This window comes from Rhipicephalus microplus, chromosome X (assembly GCF_043290135.1).
Source record: "Rhipicephalus microplus isolate Deutch F79 chromosome X, USDA_Rmic, whole genome shotgun sequence".
Taxonomy (NCBI): Eukaryota; Metazoa; Arthropoda; class Arachnida; order Ixodida; family Ixodidae; genus Rhipicephalus; species Rhipicephalus microplus.
Window position 1 is genome coordinate 354283188 of NC_134710.1, and position 26682 is coordinate 354309869.

Genomic DNA, 26682 nt, shown 5'->3' on the forward strand with positions numbered 1-26682 from the left:
TGTCCAAACCTCCAGTGCATCTTACTGCATTTCAAGTTGCACTGCATATCTTTGAGTTAAAACAAGAGAGCAGTCGACTGTGCTTACTTGTGGCCAGGTCATTTCGGCGTGTTGATGCGCTTGTAGCGCTTCGATGAATCTATAGTATTTAATAAACAACAAGAATTCAGTCTGTGTCATCATGCGAACAAAAATCATCTTTAGTGAACGTGAGCAATGCAAGTTAATTATGCGGAAAAGAGCTTCCCCATTTCCGCAATTCAAAGCCTTGAAAACACAAACCGATGGGATGAAAAAAAAAAGCCACTTTTGCACACCTCCTTCGTTCAAGCAACACATCATGTACACTGTTATGTCAATGCATTTTTTCGATTATAGTGTTGCGTTAAACGTGATTGATTATTTATTTATTTATTTATTTATTTATTTATTTATTTGTTTACCCTCAGGGTCAAGAGACATTATAGAAAGGAGTGGTAAAAACAACAAAACAAGTTTGTAAGTACAAGAGGCAATGCAAGGTTTTGGTTATACAACAGCAGATTGAAACAAAAAAAAGAAAGAAATGAGAAATATCAAAATGGCATATAACGAAATAGAAAGATACATTCTTATAAAAAGGATAAAAATAACGTTTCTAAGTATACAATGAGCATTGTCACACTTCAGTGCAACAGGTACAACAAATACAAAAGGTAACAGTGAAATCTTATTTTTAGAAATGTATAAGGTGAAATACTACGACCAGGTATTCAAAGAACTGGTTAATACAGTCACAAATGCGTCATGATCTGAAATTGTTACGAACGATTCGGGAAGGCAATTCCAATCGTGAGAAGTGCATGGTACGTATGATTGTCGAAATGACTCTGTTTGAGACGATGGGATGCCAAATTTATGAGCGTGATCTAAACGACGAGAAACATAAGGCGGCGGAAGGATTAGTAAATCACGGAAGTATGAGTGGTGATATACTTTATAGAAAAAGGTTAAGCGGATCGTAGTACGACGAGAAGCAAGTGAACGTAATTTAAGGGTAGATTTCATTAGTGTAATGCTCGTGTTTCGATCGTAATTAGCTGTTATGAAGCGGACAGTGTTATTTTGTACCATTTCTAATGAATGCACCAAATTGTGGTGGTATGGATCCCAATCAGATGCGGCATATTCAAGTTTAGTACGAACTAGTGTTTTATAAAACATCAGCTTGACAGAAGGTGATTTGATGAAATTACGACGAAGATATCCGAGCATGCGATTAGCGTTACAAACAGCATATTTAATATGAGTATTCCATGTTAGGTTGTTACTAATATGAACTCCGAGGTACTTGTATGAGGTGATGCTGTCTAATTGTGTGTTATGTAAGTTATAAGTAGGTAAAGTGGTGATCTTTCTTGACACACGCATGAATTTACATTTTTCAATGTTTAATTCCATGAGTCATGTATTACACCAGTTAAGGACAGCAGTGATGTCAGATTGAAGAAGGGCGACGTCGTTAGGTCCAGTTATTTCACAAAAAATTACGCAATAATCGGCAAAAAGATGAACAGATGAGGTGACGCAAAATGGCAGATCGTTAATATAGATTAGAAAAAGAAGCGGACCAAGAACGGAGCCCTGTGGTACACCAGAATGTACCGCACATTCCGCGGAATTAATTCCATTTGCCGAAACGAATTGCGAGCGGTTAGTAAGCAAACTTTCAATCCAAGTTACAAAGCAGGGGTCAGGGTTAAGTAGTCGTAATTTCAAAATGAGCAGTTTGTGGCACACCTTGCCAAAGACTTTGGAAAAATCGAGGAAAATGCAGTCGGCGAACAAGCTGTTGTCATGAATGGTGTTAAGTTTATGGACGAAAAGTGTTAATTGAGTTTCGCAAGAGTATTATTTGCGAAATCCATGTTGCGATTGAGTGAAAAATGAGTGTGACTCTAGAAAATTTGCTAGGTGAAAAGTCAAAATGTGTTTTAATATTTTACAAGGTATACTATTGAGAGAAATGGGTCTGTAGTTTAAGGGAGAATGCTTGCTACCCGATTTGTGGATTGGAACTACCTTCCCGACTTTCCACTCAGTTGGGAGAACATCGTCGTTGAGCGACTATTGAAAAATTTTGGTTAGTATTATGGATGAGTAACAGACAGTATTTCGGAGAAATTTGACGTTTATTTGATCGCTACCCGGTACCGAGGATGGTTTCAGTGACTTAATAATGCTGGCGACACCATCGTAGCTAAGAATGTTAGGAAACATATTGTTACGGTGAGATGCCTTTATTTACAGGAGATAAAGAATGCGAGAGTCCAGGGATCTGGCCAATCACCGCTCGTGCCAACCTCGTTCTCCTCTTCTTCCACGCGCTCCCTCAGTATCGTAGCAATTACCCCTTTGCAGACGATGCCCACCGGGCGAGTTAGGCTTCGTTGCGATGATGATAGCGTTTTACACGGGCAACATGAACGACGTTGGTCTTGCTTGAGCGGCGGCCAGTTGACAACAGCTGAAATATCACGTACGTGACATAGCTGAGACGTTCCAGGACAACAAACGGACCGGTGTAGTTTGCCAGAAACTTTTGGCAGAGGCCGCGCTTGAGAAGCGGCGTCCGAAGCCACACCAAATCCCCTTTCTCAAACATTACGTGCCGGTGACTTCTGTCGTAACAGTTCTTGGAGCGTTTCTGTGAGACAAAAATTCAAAGACAGGCGATGCGCCGGGCCTCTTCTGCGCGGCAAATGGTTTCGCCGAGAGTAGGTTGATCAGTCTCGCAAAAAGGAAGGATAGTGTCAAGAGCTGTGTGGGGTTGGCGTGCGTAGAGCAGATAAAATGGACTGTATCTAGTTATTTCGTGCTGTGCAGTGTGGTAGGCGAAAGTTATAAATGGCAAAATAGCATCCCATGCTTTGTGTCCAGAATCAACATACATGGAAATCATGTTGACGAGAGTCCTATTAGTTCGCTCCGTCAAACCCTTAGCCTGCGGGTGATACAGGGTAGTGTGACGAAAATGGCACGAAGCAAGACGAAGGAGGTCTTCAACTACATCGGCAACAAATTGCCTCCCGCAATCACTGATGATGACACGGGGGGATCTATGGCGTAATATAACGTGTGACAGCATGAACTGTGAAACTTGAGTGGCCGTTGCCGCAGGAATCGCCGCAGTTTCGGCGTAACGTGTGAGGTGGTCAACGCCCACAGTAATCCATCGGTTGGCGTTCGTTGATTGCGGAAAAGGGCCGAGCAGGTCGACACCTACGACATCAAATGGTGAACTCGGAGGTGCCATGGGATGAAGTAGTCCAGCTGGCGGAGTAGTAGGACGCTTGCGGCGTTGACATTGCTCAGCGCTCGCAACGTATGCAGTCACACTTTTACGCATCTTTGGCCAGAAGAAGCGTTCTTGCGTGCGATAAAATGTCCTAGAAAAACCCATGTGGCCAGATGTTGGGTCGTAGTGCATTGCTCGAAGTACGTGTTGTCGTAGACTTGTAGGCACAACTACAAGTAGGCGAGGGCCTACGCCGAAATAATTCTTTTTGTAAAGAACGCCATCCTTTACGACGAAACCACGTTGACCGTTCGTTCCGGAAACAAAGAAAGAAGCGAGACTGTTGTCATTGCATTGCTCTGCTCGAAAAGTTGTTAGGTAAGGAAACGGAGTATCCACAACAGCCAAATATTCATCAAAGTTGTCAGCGTCACACTCGGTTGTCGGAAGGGAAAGTCGTGAAAGGCAATCGGCGTCGGCATGACGACGACCGCTCTTGTAAAAGACTTCAAAGTCATGTTCTTGCAATCGTAACGCCCAACGAGCAAGACGACTAGATGGGTCCCGTTGTCCAGTGAGCCAACATAAAGAATAGTGGTCCGTGACAATCGAGAATCAGCGTCCATAGATATAAGGGCGAAACTTGTGCACGGCGAATATGACCGCGAGACATTCCTGCTCTGTGGCAGTATAGTTTCGCTTCGGTTTACTTAAACAGCGACTGGCATAGGCAACGACGTGTTCAGCAGCTTCATGGCGTTGGACCAAGACGGCGCCAATACCTACACCACTGGCGTCGGTATGAACTTCTGTGGCAGCAGATGGGTCATAGTAGCGAAGTACGGGCCCTGACGTAAGAACAAACTTGAGTTGCGAAAAAGACGACTCGCAATCCGCTGACCACCGAAAAGGTGCGCTCTTGTTGAGTAGAGACGTCAAAGGGTAAGCGAGGTCGGCGAACCTGGGCACGAAGCGACAGAAGTACGAGCATAGGCCCAAAAAGCTTCGCAACTCTCGTACCGACTGAGGTTGTTTGAAGCTGCTGACTGCAGCGACTTTCTGGGGGTCGGGTCGAACGCCATGCTTGTCCACCAGGTGACCGAAAACGAGAGTCTCACGGCTGCCAAAGTGACACTTCTTAGAGTTCAGGGTGAGCTTAGCTCTCTCAACGCAGGCGAGAACAATGTCTAGACGATGGTTGTGTTCATCGAATGTACGGCCAAAAATTATAATGTCATCCAGGTAGCAAAGACAAACTTCCCGCTTTAGTCCACGTAACACAGAGTTCATGTAGCGCTCAAACGTGGCTGGAACGTTGCATAGGCCAAACGGCATTACAATTAATTCAAATATACCATCTAGGGTTATGAATACCGTTTTCTCTTTGTCATTCGGGTGCATGGTGATTTGCCAATAACCAGATCTCAAATCCACGGAGGAGAAAGAAATACGATGCCGAATGTAAACAATCGATGACATCATCAATCCTGGGAAGCGGGTAGACATCCTTTTTAGTAACAGAGTTGAGCCGTCTGTAATCCACGCAGAATCGCCATATACCATCCTTCTTTCGGACAAGAATCACAGGGGCAGCCCAAGGGCTACACGACTCTTGGATGACCCTTTTCTTTAACATCTCTTCTACCTGTTGAGTAATGACCTTGCGCTCCGCCGCTGAGACACGGTATGGTTTCTGCCGGATAGGGTGAGCGGATCCTGTGTCAATCCCATGGCGAGTACGTACCTCGGGTACACTTATTTGCTCTTCTTTCTGCGCAAAGTCAAATATAGTAGCGTGCTTCGCAAGGACTGCGACCAAAGCTTGACGTTTTTTTGATGATAGCGACTTGTTTACAATACTCAGAAAGTTGGCTTCTGTATGGTACGTTGCACGAATAGGATCTACTCTCTCGTCACTTAAAGATGCAATAAAACTGGTCGCATTTTGTTCGAAGAGGGCGAGTCGCATTCCGCAAGGTAGCATAACAGGTTCATTTGAATAGTTCGACACCCATAAGGCCGATCGCCTATCACAGATCGACAGAACACAATGTGGAACGAGCACATTTTTCTTGGCGCAGTTGAGAGAAATGGGCTTCACAAGAACATCAAACTTTCCGGCGTCCGAGGAGGAAGAGGCGTCAACGCGTGCGGTCTTCATCGAGTTGGGCGGCAAGAAAACATCCTCAATAACGGTGATAGATCCTTGACAGCACCTAGGATCGTCAGTAAATGCCGATAGCATAATCTCGCCAGCACCGCAATCTACAGTAGTGCTGCACTCGCGTAGAAAATCGATCCCCAACATGATGTCATGGGTGGAGCTGGTCAGGACAATGAATTCAGCCTCGAAGACCTTGTCATCCAAAGTGACACTAACAGCACACACACCGATCGCGCACAGTGTCTCCCCGCTCACTGAACGAAATGATGCACAACTGTCCCAGTAAAGCATCACTTTATGTCCTAGCCGCAATTTCAAGTTAAAACTCATCACTGAAACAGCTGCTCCAGTATCTATCAAAGCCATCGTAGGAAGTCCATCAATAAGCACGGGACCCTATTTTGCGTCATAAAAACGGGTGGAGCCATAGGCGGATGTAGTGACAAATGTTCGGCGACCTCACCTCCATTGGCCGCACCACCTAGTTTCTTGGAGGCGGGGAGGTGACGCGTCGACCAGGAGATAGGCAACCGAACCGGCGTGTTGTGGGGGGCGTCAAGCTTCGCACGGAGGAAGGCGAGTGGTTGCTTAAATTCTGGTGGAAACTGCGTCCTACATGTGTATCACTGTGGGTCGTTTGCTGGAAGCCGTCCCCAACGTACGCGTCCCGCATTGAACGCATACCACCGCGCCAGCGGTTTTGTCGAGAAGAAGCTGATGATCCCTCGTAGTGGCGCTGCTGGGGGCGACGCCTTTGACCACAGATTCGAGCCACATGTCCACGGAAACCGCAGTTATAGCACACAGGGGCCTCACGCACGTCGCCAAGCCTTCCACGAGGCGCCATGTGCCCATGATCGTCCCATGAAGACACCATTGTAGGTGGTTGGCGGGAGGCGTTCTGGAAACCATGGCGATGATGTAAGTTGTCGGTTGGGGGCTCTGGTGCTCTTGATTGGGGCACATCCTATAGCATGGCATCAACGGCAGCACACATTGCGTCGTATGGCGGGGAGGTGTTGATAGCAGGTGCTCTCGGCGGGTTGATGGCATCACGTCGTCCAAGTTCTTCGCGTACGATTTGCCTGATCATTGAGGCAAGATCACAGGAGGATGTTGGAGGGACGTCGACACTTGCAACGGTGGTGACGTTGGCAAGTCTGCCAAATTTGGGAGTGATGCGCCTAGCCTTCAGGGTCTCAAACGTACGGCAGTGTTGTATTACGTCCGCTACAGACGCTAAGGTGTCCTTGCCGATGAGGAAATTGTAGACATCCTCAGCAACCCCTTTGAGGAGATGCCCTACCTTGTCATCTTCTTTCATGCGTGGGTCTACAGACTTGCACAATTTCAGAATCTCTTTAATGTACGTTGTGCATGTTTCACCGGGGACTTGAGCACGTTGAATCAAAGTTTGCTCAGCATGCTTCTCCTTCATCAATGGGTCCCCGAAGCAGCTCGCTATTTCTTTCTCAAACGCTTCCCAGGTCGTTATTGTTTCTTCGTGGTTTTCAAACCACACCAACGCCGTCCCTTGAAGAAACAATCCGACGTTGGACAACCGGGAGGCCGCATGCCAACAATTTTATTTACTCACACGGTTGAAGTGTTTCAGCCATTCGTCGGCATCTTCTCCGACCCTCCAAGAGAAGCTTCGTGGTACTATGTCTCGGGGCCACGTAGCGCCAGACGAAGAATGCGTGCTGTCGCCATCAGCAATCGGATCCATAGAGAGCGGTGGTAGACCAGCCAGTCGGCGGCTTCAGCGTAGTTCTTGAGGTAGCGCTTCCGTGATCGTTCGCCTGGGATCGCTCCGCTGTACCCCGCACCTTCCACCAATCTTGTTACGGTGAGATGCCTTTATTTACAGGAGAAGAAGAATGCGAGAGTCCAGGGATCTGGCCGATCACCGCTCGTGCCAACCTCGTTCTCCTCTTCTTCCACGCGCCCCCTAGGGATCGTAGCAATATGATCGTGGTGATATGGTTGCACATGGGGAGCGTTGGGGGTGGTGGGTAAAGATATTTTTTTAAAAAAACATCATTAGGCATGTTCAAGCATTGGTCGGTCAGTATAGCGTTACCGCTAAGATCATTAAGCACTATAAGTTAACTTTCGTTAGGATTGATCACTCGCCAAATTTTTTTAGGGTTAGTCTTCAACATCATATAGGTAAGGTGTTGCTTAGAAAACGGTCTTTGGCAACTTTTAAGGCCTGCGCGTATTCATCAGCACACTTCTTGTAATCTGACGAACGAGCCGTACTATTGATAACTTTAACCGATTTGGAGAGACGCTTCGTTTTATTATTAGACAAGCGTTTAAGCTGGCGATTATACCACGGTTTTTTTAGGATGAAGCGCGTCCACGGAACAGTGATTGGCCACATGACATTTCAAAAGTTTACCGTGGCAGAAATATTATGAACGTCAAAATATTTACTACTGCACAAGAGATAGATCAGTCTGTAAGAGGCTATAGCGCGAGACAGACGTGCGATTTTCCGCGCGATGCGGCGTGCGATGCGACGATGCGACAGCCGGAGTGGCGACGTTTCGTGACGTTTCGTGACGTATCATCGCATCGCACCACCGCATAGCCGGTTAAAGTGGGAGACACATGGTGCGGATTCGGATGCGATTTGCCGTACGGCTGCTCGTGCCAATAGCCGCATTCGACAAGCGTCCAACAGCATGCGGTGACGATTCGCACGCCGCGCGTGCATCCAACATGCCAAAAGCAACCGCGCGGCAGCCGCGCCGGTTTGGCGGCCGCAGCCAATGGCAGCGCAAGACCATGACAGGGGTGCCACAAGTCGGCGCCATCGCAAGCTTCTGTCTCACCCCTCCGATCGCCCTTGGATATTGCCGTCGCCAGTGGCATCTAAAACACTGGATAGACTGTTTCTGACTTGAAATAACACACGATTGAATAAAATGATGATTGAAGTGTGCTATTTCTGCAAGGCAACGCCGGTTTCCGAACTAACGACGAGATGTCGAGCCGATATGAAGGCCCATTTCTCGGTTAAACAAACAGTGGTACCAGTGGTCTCGGTGAACCGGCCCACTTCGTTTCCACCTTTGCATTGCCGTCCTTGCTAGGCCTACGCTCGGAGTCGATAATGAATGTGGGCTGTGTCGATGTTTGTCGCTTGCGAAGGCGTAGCTTTGTTGACGATGTTGTTAGAGACTACAAGGCATGCTTTTGTGAGCTTTTTTATTTTGCGCCTAATAAGAGGATACGATGTCTTCCGAGCGGGCAACCTCAGGGGACCGTATGTGGGCGGAGCCTGAGTGCTGATGGCTGTTCGGGCCATGTGTCGTGAACCGTCGTACGCGGCGTGCGGCGTCGCGCGCCGCATCGAATGCCAAATCGCATCATGTGTCTCCCGCTTAAGGTGGCACACGCATTGGGGCGGACGAGTATTTGCCCACTTTCCGGCTAACGGCGAAGGCCTCAGCAGATCGACGGCTCGGCTCCGATATCATCGCAAACCTATTTTTTTTTTGAAACTGCAGTGCACCTACGCTCATTTAAGAAGCTAATCTTTGCTAGCGCTGATGACGCTTTACGTTTCCTCCATATCACATTTTGAAATAAATGGGGCTATTATTGCGTCGTCATCGGCTGCGATGCAGGCACGGCAGTTTTCCTTAGGCAGTACATGGCGTGCAGCTGTGTAAACTTATAGAGCACGCACATATGAGCACCCTCTGTATATTACAGGTCTCATTCAAGTAATATACTTCACAGTCACTATCGCTTTTAGTTAGACGTTCGTTTAGGTGAACTCGGTGTCTGGTCTGAAAATACGTTGTATCAAAGTGATTGATATGTGAGGTTTGACGTCCCAAAAGCATCATATGATTATGTGAGACGCCGTAGTGGAGGGCTTCGGAAATTTCTACCACCTGGGGTTCTTTAACGTGCCCCAGAATCTGAGCACACGGGCCTACAGCATTTCCGCCTATATCGGAAATGCAGCCGCCGCAGCCGAGATTTGATCGCACGACCTGCGGGTCACGTTGTATCATTAGCCACCGCTGACTGTGATCGCCCCGGCCAGGGATCTAGCACGCGTTGAATGCAGTATTGCTGACGCTGATCAGTCTATTGGTGATGCAGAAGGCTTGTTATCATGCAATACTGCTGTATTTACATCACTGATGAACGCATAAAAAATGTTACGGTACAAACGACGCACTCTTTAAAGAGAAGACTGTGGTTGCAATAAAAATGTGGAAGCACCCAACGTGCTCCTCTGCAAGGTGAAGGGGCAGCTCAGCTACTGCAAGTGCCATGGCGGACGCGAACGAAACTATAGGTTGTACTGCTAAGACAGGTAGCTCGAGCAATTTAAGTGTGCATGCACTTGAGCTTAGTCTCGATGATACAACTATACGTCTGCACAATCTTGCGCAATTACCGACCCAGTTCAGGTGCATAGAAGAGAGCGTGAAGCTCAAGAATTCAAACTTTTAATCTTTTTTGATTAAATGCAACCGAGCAACGACGGAATACGCAACGTTGCAGAAAATTGACGGGCCTCTGCAGCGACAAAATGAGGAGCTGTTAAGCAACTTCATGTTCTTTGAGCAATATTCAAGGGGAAAAACGTTGAAAACAAGGGACAATAAGAGCGTTGAGATCAAGAGAATACCTGTGACACGTAATGACAACTGCAAAGTACTGGTTCAAAAACATACAGAGGAACATAGTTATCCCAATCATTCCAAAGACATTGTTGTTTCTGATTGTATCTCACTAATGCATAATGCATCTAATAATAACATAATCTTTTGGTTTGTCTCAAGGAAATTCCGGGACTGGTTTTATCAAGGAGCGAGAAAAGTGAGACTACTCTAGAATCTAGTGGCCTTTTTCTCCGTAGGAAAACAGCCGATCTACTTAGATGAGCACCTCACCCTGTAAAGAAGAAATTGTTGATTGAGGCACTGAAACAAAAAAGTGGATGTTTGTTTGGATAGAATTAGGTCAAATGAAGACACGCAAAGCACCTGATAGTTCTGTAGTGCGTATTACTTGCGAGGCTGATCTCAGTAGTATCAGCTATATAGCAAGTCAAATGGCATCATGGTTGATCTCTGAGCGAAAAAACTTAATGCTTTGACAGTTTCTGAAAACGTGCTGCTGGGCGCACACTTTTTTTTACGCAGTTTACAGAAAAACCAGGATGAAATTGGCAAATGTATAATCCTATTAAGCAAAAAGTTTGCTTTTATTGTCATATACTCGACATATGGTTGTCAAAGAATGAAGTCGGACTGTACCATACACCTAGTTGCAAGCTCGAAGGAAAATGTCTTACTATTCACAATCAATCTAGCATGGCTCGTGGTGCTGCTTCTGTGTACATAGATGGCGGCATTGCGTACGGGCGACCACTTGATGTCCAATTGTTAACACCTCATCGTGAGACAGTGTAGGTCAATGTCGATAAAAGTCAGTTACAGCTGTCACAGAACCTTATTGTGGGCCTAATATATAGGTCACCGTCTTCACCTTAAGAGTGTTTCTCTGAAGACCTTGACTCTGCCTTTTAGTAAATTCTTTGGTTTCATTGCTCATGTGATAGTAATAGGCGATGTTAATATTAATGTAAGTGGTATTCATTTTTCGTCTTGTTATAAGTATGTCTCGTATTTTACTAGTTATGGCTATGTACAACCTGTAAACACACCAACACATCTAACCGAACACAGTAGAGCACTCATAGACCATGTGTTGTCAAACACTTCAGTTTGCTAACGTACAGAAGTTCTCGATGTGAGCATTACCGATCACTACCCTGTGCTGTTTGTAATGTCAATGTACCTGAAATCAGGGAATACCTGATTTACGCGGACATTATTTAATGTAGACGTAATTGTAGAAAATGTAAACTTGATTGAATGGTCTCCCGTGTGCTCTTTGAAATGTTCTGTGACATCTTACAAAACGTTTGCATACAAGTTTGCAGAAGCAGTATCCAACGCGTCCACAACTCACCGTGCGTGCAGTAGGCATTAAATTCCCCGAGACCTTTCGGTCAGTGGTGTGCTCCTAAGTTCCAATAAAACAAAATATAAAAAGCATGGATAATTAAAACAACCTTAAAACACTTCCTTGAGAGAAGGATACTCGAAATACTCGCGATACTTTAATACAACACCTATTATAGGCAAAGAATAATTGTTTTAGCCACTTTAGTCAACTGGATCGCAATAACTAAAAAAACAGGGGCCCTCTTAACCAGTTTCTCGGACGAGACGTAAAACAATAACCAGCAGAAAAAAAAGGATTTACAATGATGCCACGTATAACACACTCTGAATTATATGTCAAGCTTTTAGCGCCTCTTTTTCTCCCAGAGTATATGCAAAGACAAAACTTTTGATGCTACATATATACCCCACACAAATGCTCCATTTTACTTTTATCCCACAGATGGACTCAAGGTAGCTTAAATTATTGCTAGCTTACGAAACACAGCCTCTGTAATTGACCAAGTTTCTGGGCATGCCGTTAAACTTGTCGCAGATATCGTGTCACCAAATCTGACTCATATCATCAATACTACATTTGTATCGAGTGTGTTCTCAGCACGGATGAAAATTGCCTTGGTACTGCCAATTTACAAGCCGAAGGACAAAAATATGATAGAAAATTATCGTCCCAATTTTATGTTGCTATTCTTTACCACTATACTTGAAAAATATTCGCTTTGCCCTTAATGACTATTTGGAAATGCATAACTATTTTCTTGGCGCCACCTCAATTTAAGAAAATATCTGTCTACGCAAAATGCAGTGTGAACTTTTACAGAGATAATTCGTAATTTCAAAGACCATGGCTGTTTATAGGCAGGAGTGTTCACAGACTTCGCTGCAGTCTTTGATTCAATAAACCTTGGTATACTGAAAGAGAAAATATTTCTCTCTTGAGTTTATTTATTTATTTATTTATTTACTTATTTATTTATTTATTTATTTATACAATACTGCAGGCCACAAACGGGCCCAAGCAGGAGGGGGGTGTTACAGAGCCGTTAGAACAATTATACAATCTTTAGCGAGGTAAGAACAATAAACAGGACAATACAAAATATTTTGAAAACACTGTAAAATATTAATACAAAATTTTACAAGTCAAACATTTGATCAATAGATTTCAGCACATTGTCAGAGAAAAGATTTTCATGCGGGAGGTTATTCCAGTCGGTTATAGTGCAGGGAAAAAAAGAATATTTAAAATTGTTAGTGCGCGCTGTGATAGGCGAGAACTTTGCAGAATGGTAATTCCTGGTGGGACGCGATGATAACGGAGTCAGGAAGGCCGATGTTTCGGGTCTGATATTCCCGTGTGATAATTGGAAAAGAAATTTTAGCCTATTCATTTTGCGTCAAGATTCCAAAGTAGGGATTTTATTCATCTGCATTAGTTCTGTCGGGGAGTCATAACGGCGGTATCGGTTGTAAATGAAGCGGACGGCTAATCTTTGGATTTTCTCGAGATTGTCAATGTCTTTTGTAGTATGTGGATCCCAGACTATGCACGCGTATTCAAGGCATGGTCGTACTATTGTGTTATACGCAAGAAGCTTTATGTTCGCAGGCGAATTTTTCAGTTTATGTCTTAGTAAGGCTAGTTTTTGTCGTGCTGAGGCGCATACTTTAAGAATGTGGGAGGACCATGTTAGATTACTAGTAATTGTAACGCCAAGATATTTAAAGCTATCAGTTCGCGAGATAGGAAGACCATTGATTGTTTACTGATGTTCATAAGGTTGATTTTTCTTAGTAATACGCATAAATGCGGTTTTCTCAGTATTTAGTTTCATGTCCCAAAGGTCGCACCAATTATTTATTGCGTCAAGGCTATCGTTTAGAATTTGCTGATCATTAGAAGAATTAATTGTGCTGGATAACAAACAGTCATCTGCAAATAATCGTATTTCAACGCCTTCTTTAACACATGATACTAGATCGTTATTATAAATCAGGAAAAGTAATGGTCCCAGAACACTTCCCTGGGGGACGCTGGAGTTTACAGGAAGGAAGTCTGAATGAGAGCCATTTATAACCACAAATTGAACGCGGGAATGCAGGTAAGATTTTATCCAGTTTACGATTGTAGATAGAAGACCCAGTAAATTAAGCTTGAAAATTAACTTTTAATGGGAAATTCTGTCGAAAGCTTTACTGAAATCTATGAAAAACTACGTCGGTTCGGCCTGATTTGTCAATTACAGCAGAGAACGAATGAATAGAAGTAATAAGCTGAGTAGTGGTAGAAAGGCCCTTACGAAACCCATGCTGCAATGATGACAGAATATTACGCTCATCTAAGAAGTTCAAAATGTAGTTCGAAATAATGTGCTCCATGAGCTTACAACACGACACAGTTAGTGATATGGGCTTATAGTTTGTTACGATGGCATTATCTCTCTTTTTAAACACTGGGACCACCCGGGTGATGAGCCAGTCTTTCGGGACAATGCCTTGCGACAAGGACGAGCGAAAAATTTCAACCAGGAAACGTGCGAGTGACTCGGCATAGCGACGAAGAAATACATTAGGGATGTTGTCTGGGCCACATGATGTTTTAGATTTGATATTAAGAAGCATGGCAAATATGCCTTCAAATGTTATGAAATCTGGATCAACCTTAATACAGTTATCATTTGAATTGGCACACACGGACGGGTCAGAAAACACTGAGCGGAAATAGCGGTTAAATTCAATCGCGATTTGCTTAGAATCTCGAATAATCTCGTCTCCGAGCTTAATACATTCGACTGATTTTTGTTTCTTAGGCTGAAGTTTGCGCCAGAATTTTGCCGGATCATTTTTTAGGAACTGTGGCAGGGTCACCGAGAAGTAATGAAGTTTAGCTGCGCGTATATTATTAGCAAGTGTATTTTTTAACTTTTGAAGCAGCGGGCCTTTCGGTTGCCGCCTTTTCGTTTTCTTAACCTTGCGCGTTAAATGAATAATTTCTCTGGTTATCCAAGGGTTTCTGTGCTTTGAATTTTTAGCTTTGTTTGGAATCAAATAAAGCTAACAAAGTCAAACAAAGCTTTTTAGCTTTGTTTGACTTTTTTAGCTTTGTTTAGCTTTGTTGGAAGGCAAAACTCACACAGCGACCGGAACTTTTTCCACAGATAATTAGCATCATTGCCTGAAAAACCATCGAAAGACAAATCAAGATAGTCGAGAACAGATTCATCATTAGCCCTACTAAAGTCTTTAAACATTTTTCGCTGTAAGGGCACCTGGTCAGATAGATCTACTACAGAACATGAGAAAAGGACAAGCTTATGGTCGGACAGACCGTCTTCTACAGATACATATACATTGGAGAAACTTTTACTATGAAAAACGCGATCAAGAATGGATGCCGTATTTTCCTGAACGCGTGTTGGAGTTCCTACTGCTTGATCTAGATCACACGCCAACATAATATCAAAAACAACTTGATCGCTAAAACATGGAGAGCGTAACTTTGCCCAGTTGATGTTCGGGAGAATAAAATCACCGGCAATAATCAAGTGGTTTTTGGAATGCCTGAGTGAGAAATCATAAAGCTTGGTTAAAAATTCTACTTCTGAAGACGGGGGACGGTAAACGGCAATTAAGATAATTGTATTTCCAAAGACGTTTAACTGTAGGCATAAGCTTTCAGGATCTTCTATTTGATCTAAAAGAATAGTGGTTGTGTGAGTATTCAAGACAACAGCGACACCATCACCTCTATTCGGTCTATCTCGTCAAATTATTTTGTAGCTTTCCGGTACTATATCTTCATCAGAATGATTATCGTTTAACCCCAAGTTTCCGTAAGAACGGTGATGTGGGGTGCGTAGGTTAACAAGATACTTTCGAGTTCTACAGTTTTATTAACAATGCTTTGAGCATTAATATTAAGGAGGCGCAAATTTTGATTACATCGGCGAAGGGCTTGTCATGCACTAACTGTGCCTGAAACTGGTGTCGGCTTTGGAACGGTTAGAACCTTCACGCGCATGTTCTTGCTATCGTCCCACATAAAAGTGTCGTCATCGATTCGTAACTTATTGTGTACAAGATTTGGCTTTTTCCCATTTGCTTTGTCAATTTTTCCACTTTCCCACAGTAGTTTACGTCGACGCAGTGTGCAACGGGAATAATCGTTTTGAATGTTTTTAATAATCGTTTTTTGCGTTTTTTAATATTTCTTGTTTTTCCGTGAAGTCCTGAAGATACATGATTACGGGACGATTTCCAGCTTGCCTACCAAGTCTATGTATACGACCAATCGAGTTGCAGGATACATTAAGTTTTTTACAAAACAGTTCATCCACTACTTCTTTTCTTAAGACGGCCTCAGTTTCGTTGGGTTTTTCAGTGAGGCCGTACACTACTAGGTTTGATCGCCGACTACGGTCTTCAATATCGACTATCTTCTCCGACCGATCTGCTACCGATGTTTTTAGTTCATTTAAACTTGTATCAAAGTTATCGATCTTGCAAGTAGATTTGTTCATGGTGTTAAGAAGCGTTTCTAGATTAGAAACTTTTTGAAGGACAGCTGTGAATGTTTCCCGTTGGGCGTTTTGTTCCGACTTTATATCAGAGATACTCTTCAGAATTTCTTTCTGCCCTTCCAAAACCTTATCTAGTATTTTTTGGATATCGGGTCCAGGGTTTGACTCAATATCGCCACAGAGCATAAGTTTGCACACGAAAAAACAGTCGTATAAAACACCGAGGCAGGTGCGTGGGCATGGCACAACAACCAAGAACCTGTTGCTTGAACAAACAGAAGAACGCGTACAACCAACCTGCATAACGAAGTGAAAGAGCTTGGTAAGCATTGCTGCTTGGTGCATTTCGCCATGCCCACTGAAGTTGAACCGCTGAGGGCCGGAGTTTATAGGTGCCAACGATGATGACGTCACAGAGCGTAGCGCCATGTCGTCGGTGACGGCAGGGAAGTTGAACCACACGTGCACTGGCCCAGTTGTGATGAATGGTGTGGCTCGCTGAGATAAGTTGATTTCCGGGGAAAAGACGGGCTCTTGATAGCTGGCGGGCTCGAAGAACAAGCTCCGAGAAGGACTGCCTGCATAACGAAGTGACAGAGCTTGGTAAGCATTGCTGCTTGGTGCATTTCGCCATGCCCACTGAAGTTGAACCGCCAAGGGCCGGAGTTTATAGGTGCCAACGATGATGACGTCACATAGCGTAGCGCCATGTCGTCGGTGACGGCAGGGAAGTTGAACCACACGTGCACTGGTCCAGTTGTGATGAATGGTGTGGCTCGCTGAGATAAGTTGATTTTCGGGGAAAAGACGGGCTCTTGATAGCTGGCGGGCTTGAAGAACAAGCCTCCGAGAAGGACTGCCTGCATAACGAAGTGACAGAGCTTGGTAAGCATTGCTGCTTGGTGCATTTCGCCATGCTCACTCTTATTGAGTTATTGATTTACCTCAGACGTTAATTCGCGGGTATTTGGAAGACCGGTGTCGTGATCCCACCGCTGATCACCAGTTGTTGTGATCCCGGGGTGCTGTGGTAGCGTGGTGTAGCTTCGGGTTGAGGAAACGACCGCTTACAAGATGGGGATACGAAAAACAAACAAGGTTTATGGCACTATTTACAAATATTTGCAGCATAAGGTTAAGAGTTCACAAACCACGAGCGTGGTGGTTAAACCTTTACTTGGTTCAGAGCGCCGTCCTGCACTCTGCGGCGCCGTTATAAGCCCTGTCGGGCTCCTCCTTCTTCAGTGGAACACCAATCACATACACACACAACAGGTGAGGGGTACGAGCATGCACGGCGCACGTGAACAGCCAATTTCGAGTCAAGATCACTGCACTTAAAGGTGGCGCCAGAGAGGCTCTTGCTCGTCGTGTATGTCGCTGGTCGAGGGGTTCCAAGCTTCGGACAGCACACATCAAACGGTCCGCCAATCTGTCCGCTCAATTAGCAGGGCACTTTGTGGCGGCGGTCGCCGTTTCTTCAAAGGAATACGCTGTCTTTGTTGTCCCCTCTGGAACGGCTTACAGCTTTGTGGCGACATGACGTCTCATCCGCCGGCTAGCACGGACAATACCTGGCGGGCATAGGCATTCGGCGAGCTGGCTACTTGTTTGAAGATTAAAAGAGCGCCGCTCCCCCGTCATTTCTGGACGCTGGTTCCGAGAAAACTGGGTTCTAGGCGTGGGAACGCTGCCCGGCCACGCTTCTCAGCGACAGCATGGCGCCTACTGATGCCGGTCATAACAGCTTCCCCCTCGCCAGATGAGTCACGGAGGGCAGCAGTCAACACTGCTGCTCGCAGGGACGACAAAAAAGTCAGTAGTTGAATGCCAGGAACTGGCCTTCGCTTGTGGCATGGTCCGGGTAATTGCCGAATCTTCGACAGCATCTCTGATACTCGACCACCTGTACAAGCAAGCACTCGGCCCCCTTCGATCAAACCAAGCCAAAAGAGGGATGGAAACCAATTTTCATTTCCTAGCTTTAACAAAAGCTCACACTCAAAACTCTCAGGACTCACTTGAGCTGAAAAACCGGACGTGCTACCTTACAAATTTACATAAGATGCATGAAAAAAACTAAAATATCAATTTGGATACAGAAAGAGCACCCCAGAATGGCGGCTGAGCGTGTCAACGTTTCCATTCAATTTGCCCTTCTTTTACCTAATGCCAAAATTGTATTTTCGAAGAATCAAGCTCTGCCTCCTAAGGCGACTGTTCTTTTATGTCACGGTTTGCAGCCAAGTAAGGGGAAAATGGTCTGTCCCTACTTTAAATTTAGCACCTCTGAGATAACCTGCAACTGATGAATGGCCTACACAAGGCAAGCGCATTCATTTCCTGAAGCGCAGTACGTTATCTCACGAGAGCCCAAATTCTGGTGCAAGCAAAGCGCAGCTTTGCTTGATACCATTGTCGTCCTGATATAAAACAGCAGGCTCTTTTTCATCGCTGACTACTTTCATCGGTTCTGTCCCGCTGAGAGCATCAGTCAGGAACTCGGATTCAGTGAGCGCTAATATTGTCCGAACGTCCGTCTTTGTTTACGGCCGCCCATAATTGTCTACCACTGAGACATTAAACTCACCAGCCTCCCGCAACCTTAACCTAAGCTGTGACCAAATGGTCTACCTCACGGTTAGGGAAAGCTTGAGGATCTGCTCATGATCACTAGATCAACCATTCTTCAACAAAAGTAACAAACACTGCCTTCTAGCAGGTTAGTTCGGTTAGTTACCTGCCTTTGCTAACACCTTTGATTAAAAAACAAAACACTGAGTTCTTTTGAGCGCTTTCAATTCTTCTCATTCTTACGGCGCTGCAAAATTCATGGCACTACTAACCAAACGCTTAGGCCTTCACACATGGTCTAAACGTTCATCCTTACATTACGTTGCAACACACCGTGTACAACACAAAAATAATGCTAAGTGCAATACTCATCAAATGCACCTCACAATAATTGCATAGGGTTTCGCTAAAACTGTGCACCAATGGCTCTCAATTCTCATAACGCGCAACGACAACTGCACTGTGTTGCGCCAAACTTAACAATTTTACGAAATCATCTGGTCTATGTTTAATATCTTCTTGTTTAAATGCCAATGCATGCCACATCCACATGACAGTAAAGGCATACGATATTAAACTAAACCTTTGAAACACCAAAAAAAACAGAACAATTTTTTTTTAGTTTTTACCTTCTCGGTATATTCGTACAAATGATTAATGGACTTCAATTTTCAGCCTTTAGTTCGGCGGTTTTCCCTTTCAAAAATTTACACCGCTTTACATTACTTACAAAATTAAAAGGCTCAAATCTGCATTTCCAATGCAAAACTGAGTAACAATATTTGACACGCCTGTGCAAAAGTTACTCGAACTGACCGTTCCCCCTTTTCTCATGGTTCCTTTATTCGTACACGATGGGGTCGCGGTCCCGGCGGTTTTCGAGCACGCCAGAAGCTACAAAATGCACAAACTCTAAGCAGTGCACTGCCGTCATACCTCATTTTCCACTTCTTCCTGTTCCCCTCAGGAATGTGAAAAGGACGCCAGAAACAGGGTGGAGACAGGGGACATTGTCTCTTTGTGCTCGCCCCGACGCGGTTTTTAGCCACTCTGTGCTTTCGACTTTGATCCTTCAGGCAAGGCCGCTTTCCCGAAGTTGTCGAACGCAACCGCGCTTTTCGTTGGGGTAACGCACCTCGTTTTCCCCCTCTACACCTGGCTTGCCGCTTGTACCTCTCGGAACGCCACCATGGACGTTTCCTGGACCGGATTAACGGCCTACCCTCTCGTCTTTCTTGCGACTGAGTGGGGCCTGACCTAGGCTTGCACAGTGACGAACGCTTCTGCTTCTTTCTTTTTCGGCGATGTTTGCAAACCTGCTTGGTGTTATCGCTGCACTGCTGAAGCGTGGCGCTCTTGCTCTCATCTGCCACTGCGCTAACCATGCCTAAATTTGACAATGTCGAAAGGTCCCCCCGAGGCACGAAGAAGGTTTCCAGCCTCTTACTGGGCCCATTAGGGCTGCTGGCACCCTCTTCATCCGCGCAAGGAGCGTCTTTCGACATCGTCCCCACCTCCAGACTGGCCACGGCCTCGTTCTCTACATCATTTACATGGATGCATTCGAGAATATGTGGGCCCTTCTCTGGCGCAATCTGTTCCTGTCGCGCTTTATGAGGCGCCTCAACTTCCGGCGCTTTGCGACGCGCCTCGCTTTCAGACTCCGGCGCGAGTCTTTCTTTCTTTTTGCTAACAGAAGTTCCGAATTTTCCGATCAGCTCTGATTTGATAACTTCATAGTTGTTCGCGTGCTGCTCACTGAGTCGCGCAACAACGTCCGCTGCCTCGCAGGGCAGAACCGTGCGTAGCTTCTGAGACCAGGTGTCTCGCTCACACTTAAGTTGACTACACTTTCGTTCAAAGAGTCTGAGATACAGGCCCATATCCCATGATACCTCATATGGCTGCATGTACCTAGACATCTCGAACTCTGCCTCCTTTTCGAGAAGTACTCCTCGCTGGGGTCCTAACCTCATACTCAACTCATAGTCTTGTTTGGAAAACTTTCTCTTGAGGCCTTCTCTCTCGTGTTCACTCTTTCCTTCCATCTGAGCTGCTCTTAGTTTTCTTTCGATGATGAGGTCCCATTCTTCACTTAGTTCCTCATCATCAGCCCCCAAATCATTAATCGCTTGAATGATTATGGGTTTTCGTGCCAAACCCTTTGTATCGATCCCCAACTCCTCACACAACAGCAACAAGTCTGACTTCTGCAGCTCCCGTAAGTCCATGATCGTACTGAGTGCTCGCTACTTCCAAAATAACTTTCCGAAACGGCGAAACTGAGTCTTTCGGCAAAGTTAACTACCAGTTCTAAAATTTAATCCTCTTTTAGAACCTGGTTCACTCAAAGGAAAAGCCAAGCACTCACCCATACGTGATCCATGTCTCGAGCCAACTGCTTCTCTTGGGCCGACTGTTGTTGTCACTTGTAGCTTCGAATCCCACCGCTGCCACCAGTTGTGGTGGATCCAGGGGTTCTGTGCCGTGTCCTACCGCTGCCACCAGTTGTCGTGATCCCGGGGTGCTGTGGTAGCGTGGTGTAGCTTCGGGTTGAGAAAACGACCGCTTACAAGATGGGGATACGAAAAACAAACAAGGTTTATGGCACTATTTACAAATATTTACAGCATAAGGTTAAGAGTTCACAAACCACGAGCGTGGTGGTTAAACCTTTACTTGGTTCAGAGCGCCGTCCTGCACTCTGCGGCGCCGTTATAAGCCCTGTCGGGCTCTTCCTTCTTCAGTGGAACACCAATCACATACACACACAACAGGTGAGGGGTACGAGCATGCACGGCGCACGTGAACAGCCAATTTCGAGTCAAGATCACTGCACTTAAAAGTGGCGCCAGAGAGGCTCTTGCTCGTCGTGTATGTCGCTGGTCGAGGGGTTCCAAGCTTCGGACAGCACACATCAAACGGTCCGCCAATCTGTCCGCTCAATTAGCAGGGCACTTTGTGGCGGCGGTCGCCGTTTTTTCAAAGGAATACGCTGTCTTTGTTGTCCCCTCTGGAACGGCTTACAGCTTTGTGGCGACATGACGTCTCATCCGCCGGCTAGCATGGACAATACCTGGCGGGCATAGGCATTCGGCGAGCTGGCTACTTGTTTGAAGATTAACAGAGCGCCGCTCCCCCGTCATTTCTGGACGCTGGTTCCGAGAAAACTGGGTTCTAGGCGTGGGAACGCTGCCCGGCCACGCTTCTCAGCGACAGCATGGCGCCTACTGATGCCGGTCATAACACCGGCAACAAATGATTCAGCTAGAAGATTCGCACGCCAGTAGCACCCTTATCGACATTGGAGTTCCCCAGGGGTCCATTTTGGGACTCCTATTTTTCTTACTGTACATAAATGGCTTGCCCTCCCAACTTGCATGTGAGACCCCTGTGCTCTATGCAGATGACGCGAACCTTATAATATCCAATTGTGATGAGTCTGACCTTATCAATAAGCTTAATTCAGAATGAGAAATGTTGCACTAATGGTGCAATTCGAACGCTCTTCACCTTAACCCAACGAAGAAAGTTTTTATTTTATTTCACTGTGAAAAAATGAAAACGAGTATTCATTCAGACGACTTTTAAGATCACCATCCATGAAACAATCTAACGATACAAAGTGTTTAGTGTTATAATTGTCAAACACCTAAGATTTCACCTTTATGTGCGCTCTGTAGTCAACAAAACTTTCTATGAATTGCACGTACATTCACAAAGTCGAAACTGCTTCACTTTGAGGATACTTCTACATCTTTACTACTATGCATTTTTTCACTCTCACATTAGTTACTGTGTAAGGATTTGGGGTTGAACATACAAAACTCAATTGTCACCAGTGTCACGCTATAAAAAGGGCTCTCCGCATTGTAGGACCTAACACGATGCACATTAAGAGCACAGATTTTTAAGGTATCAACATTCCCAATTTTCACGATCTGGTCCTATCCAACATTGCCTCACTCATGCATCAAATAATCAATGAGAAACTTGCCATGACGACCGTCTCACACCACCAATCACCTCGCACTACTATGGATGTATTTCGTCGTCGTTTTATCCTGCCTAAGATAGCTACCAATCACGATCGTTCTACACTTAACATTCAAGGTACATCTCCCTGGAATAATCTTAACTGCAACCGATCCAGTATAACATAGTTGAATACATTGCTGAAAAACTAATGCACTCCCTTATTGACAAGGTATAACACACTTGCTCGCCGTTTCTTTTTTTACTTCTTCCCTTTTAAGACGAGATTTCTTATAAGGTATTGTTGAAAAATTGTGTAACTTGCTGGCATTTTCTGTACCGTACATGTTTGTTCTGCGTAATTTACACTCCTATGTTCTTTTTGACCTTACCACAAAGCGTACAATAAAAGCTGCTACATAAGTTTTTACTACAGATACCCTTGGTAGGTACCCTTCAACAAATATTCTGGGGCCCAAACTTGTGCTTTTGTAATAAATACATGTCTCGTGTTAAATAAATTTTCAAAATTCAAACCATGTGTCATGTTATACACCCTGAGCTCGCGAACACTTTAAACTACACGTTGAAAGAGCACAATAATTGCCGTTTCATTGAACCTAATTCGTCGTTCTTTTGCTCCGGGAAGCTCTTTTAGCATACCAGCACGGCACGTGAAACCAACCACCACGATTCATGCAAACACGGCTGCTCAAACTCGTTGATGCAGCTCGCCAATGCAGCTGAACGTACCGAGTGCTCAAAGTACCAGCAGCAACTGCGCCAGCAGTGGAGTAGTGCAACTCGCGGTTAGATCTTGCTATTGATAACTACCTATTTGTAGCTAAAAGCCAGTAAGAAAGCCTGTAAATTTCTCAGAAAAAAAAATCTTCTTTGTTGCCCAAAAGATCTGCCCTTGTCAAGGTGTCAAACCTCTGACCAACTCCTTTAGAAATCGGTCTTTTTACCAACACAGCTGACAAACTACCAATTGACAGCACCATGTATAATAATTACCATTTCAGTGTGCCATGGAACAGACTATCGAAATTTCAATTTTGCGCAATCCCGGAAGTCGTACTTTCTTGCGGCTTCCTGCTAGAAACGTGTAGCTGACAATTTCTTTCTCTTAGCTCTTTCGCCACCTTGAAGAAATCAGCAGAACTGATCTTCAACGTTCTTAGATGACAATATTAAAATAATAATTTTCTTGTTCAAAAACGTTTGCCTACGAGATCAAGAATATTCCTTCAGAGCACCCATTGCACTTGTACAAACCTGATGAACAAATGAACTCAAAAATAAATAAATAAATATAAACAAAACTGTATAAACTACAAAAGTTGTGTGCACCAGCCAGCCTTGTATATATCGTCATCGCAAATTTTAGACGCAAAGCAAGGTGTCGTTTGGTACCATGCAAGGCGATGACCACAGGAACATACGTCTTTCAGCTAGCCCACGAATAGGTGCCGGTGATATTTTTGAATCAGGTATAAAAATTAGCTACACTGCCTTGAACGAAAACCTGCGATATGAAGAGCATGTCCAGTGGTGAGCAAGTTAGCGGACTGAATGTGTGTGGAGGTGGGAACACCACTTTCGGAGAACGTGAATTGGATCTTTTCTTCCAGGGGCACCATTCCCATGTTCTTCATGATCATGTGCATGTACCTGCTGCCACTGATCGCCTCAGGACCCAACTCGAAAGAATTCTATGACAGGTTCTACAAGGAAGTACGAGACCACTGGTGGCACTTGGTTGCACAAATTCGAAATTGGACAGAGACAGATTTCGATGTGGTAAGAAGCGTATTTTTTTCATAGCTATTTTGCTGGCATGACGTAAAGTTGCGCAATGTCTGCAGTTGAAAAGAGCAGCAGTAAATTGTTGCCAGAGAGCAAGATTCATAAGAAAAAATGTTACTGACTAAAGTAAATTGATAATTATTACTTCTACGCATGTTCTATTGGGCACACTCTTATAGGCTGAAGACTTCACCCCATGGTTTGAAGTTAAGCCTTGCGAAACCACCAGGAGTCTCTTCAACTTACTTTCCGTTGAAAGTTTGCGTTCTATGAAGAAAAAACTCCACGTTTTCATTTCTACTTATTTTATTCACTCGGCTGTTATGCGACTGCACCTACGAATAACGGTCCCAGTATGAAGTAGCCCATTTTCTAGGAATTCTCCGACACAAACAGTTTCGGTTAACAAAGCGTTTAAAAGAAATTAAAATCGGGTGCTTGACATGCTTTATCAGTATATTAATTATGCATGCTGTAGAGTGCGCACGCTGTGCTAATTCTTATAGCACTGATATTATTACACAAAGGTAACTTTAAATATAGCAGTGCTGAATGTTTTATTTTTGAATTTTACTCCTACCACTATGCGGCTGCCACAGCTAGCCCCCGACAGCGAGTTGAGCAGTGCCAAAGCTTAGACGCAAAGCTACCACAACGGCAAAACCTAATAATGCATCGAAGTTAAATTTTGACGCACGCGAAGTAACAACGTAAAGTCGTTGGTTTGACAAAGCAATATCTGTTCGGCAAGACGAATGGAGAACAAACAAAATGAATGAGCACCGACCAAAATGAAAACATTTATTACATATAACAATGGTATCTGTGCTACAGTTTGGTAGCCTTGTTTGTGAAAAAAAGATAGCAGCCTCTTTTTTGTTGTCTTTAGAAATGAGTGACGCACACCGGATTATACCTGCGTTACAGTTAGTCTAGCCGGCCTGCCAGAAACGTTTTCTCCCTACTTCTCTGGCACAGAACACACATATCACTTGCTCAAGTGACGCCGACCATGCAACTGACTTTTACAAAGGGCGTAGCAAGCTTTCTGACAAAGCGTGCCATGTCAGGTTTTTTTGTTCCTGAGAGCACCACTCGCACAACGTCTCCACATTCCGCTGTGCAGCCACAAGTTCATGCAGCCATCTTCCCTCATTGGTTCTAGGTGTCAGAGAATCGTTGGCATGGGTTCTGCGAATATTCGTCGTACACCTCGCGCATTTTTTCACTCGCAAACTTAAACACGAACTGGTGCAAGTGAAAAGCCCAATCAAGAAAGTAAAGTTCCCATGCAATTAATATAAAATTTCTTGTGCAGACTGCCACTATGTTATATCGAGGATAGTGGTGATTGTAAAAGACCACTGGAAGACCACATTTATGACGTAAGGAAGAATAAGTAGTATACAACGCACTTGCGGGAGACGTGGCTACATTTATTCACAATACTAGTTGGGCCAAGGCAACTGTAATCACAAAAGAAATGAAGCGGTGTTCAGGTCTCTGAAATCTCATCTTATCCAGACTACTAAAAAAGAACGTGGCTGATCTCTCTTTCTAGGAATCGGTAACACGAAAGAGAAACGTGTCTTCACAGAGGTAGCTGAACGTGTATTAGGCAATGTTTCGCCACAAAGGCGAAGAAATAAATGCACCTCCGAAACAGCTCTTCTTGGCTTATACAAGGCACCTGTAAACCTCTCTATCACTACCTGTATCACTGAGCTCTTTGCTACATGCCTCTTCCATCTTTAATGTTCTCTTATTTCTCTCCACTGCGACTATCAGATTACTCGCCTTTCTCTTACCAGTCAGGGTGAATGGCTATTAGCGCAAGCGGGTATACCTCACATCCCGTTCCCACATTGCCTTCCCCCGTGTGCACTCCTGCTTACAACCTTCGCGGTATTCCCGTCCCGCCAAACATCTCTCCCTTTCAGCACGCAGGCTGTCGTCAAGCAGCAGCGCCGCACATTCCACTCCTTTCTCTACACAGGAAGTCACCTACACGGATGCCTCGTACGTGGCTCCTCGAGGATCCTGCGTCTACGCTATAAATTATCCACACCTTTCGACTCCTCAACCCACACCAGCGGGCTTTACTTGCACCTGCGCAATGTACTGTCTCTTGAGGTCTGTTCCATTGTCCAAGCTTTACAGTGATTTTCCTCTCGAGTACACAATCTTTTTCGAGTCTTGCGCCACCATCCGTCACATACAGAACTGCACGTTACCCCCTTCTCTAGAAAAGGAGGTCGAGCAAGCCCTCTTCTCACTCCAACCTTCCAGTGTTTGCCTACGCTGGGTTCCTGGGCATTAAGGGATTGACGAAAATGAGCTGGCTCATGAGCTCGC

General features: G+C 44.9%; 1 protein-coding gene across 1 annotated transcript in view; it reads left to right on the forward strand.

Moving 5' to 3' along the window:
- LOC119161992 (nose resistant to fluoxetine protein 6) overlaps positions 1 to 26682 on the forward strand; it is a 151032-nt gene that overhangs the window by 54503 nt on the left and 69847 nt on the right. The window contains exon 9 of the mRNA XM_037414480.2: positions 24153 to 24321. Coding sequence (XP_037270377.2) covers positions 24153 to 24321 — 169 coding nt within the window. The remainder of the gene's footprint in view (positions 1 to 24152; positions 24322 to 26682) is intronic.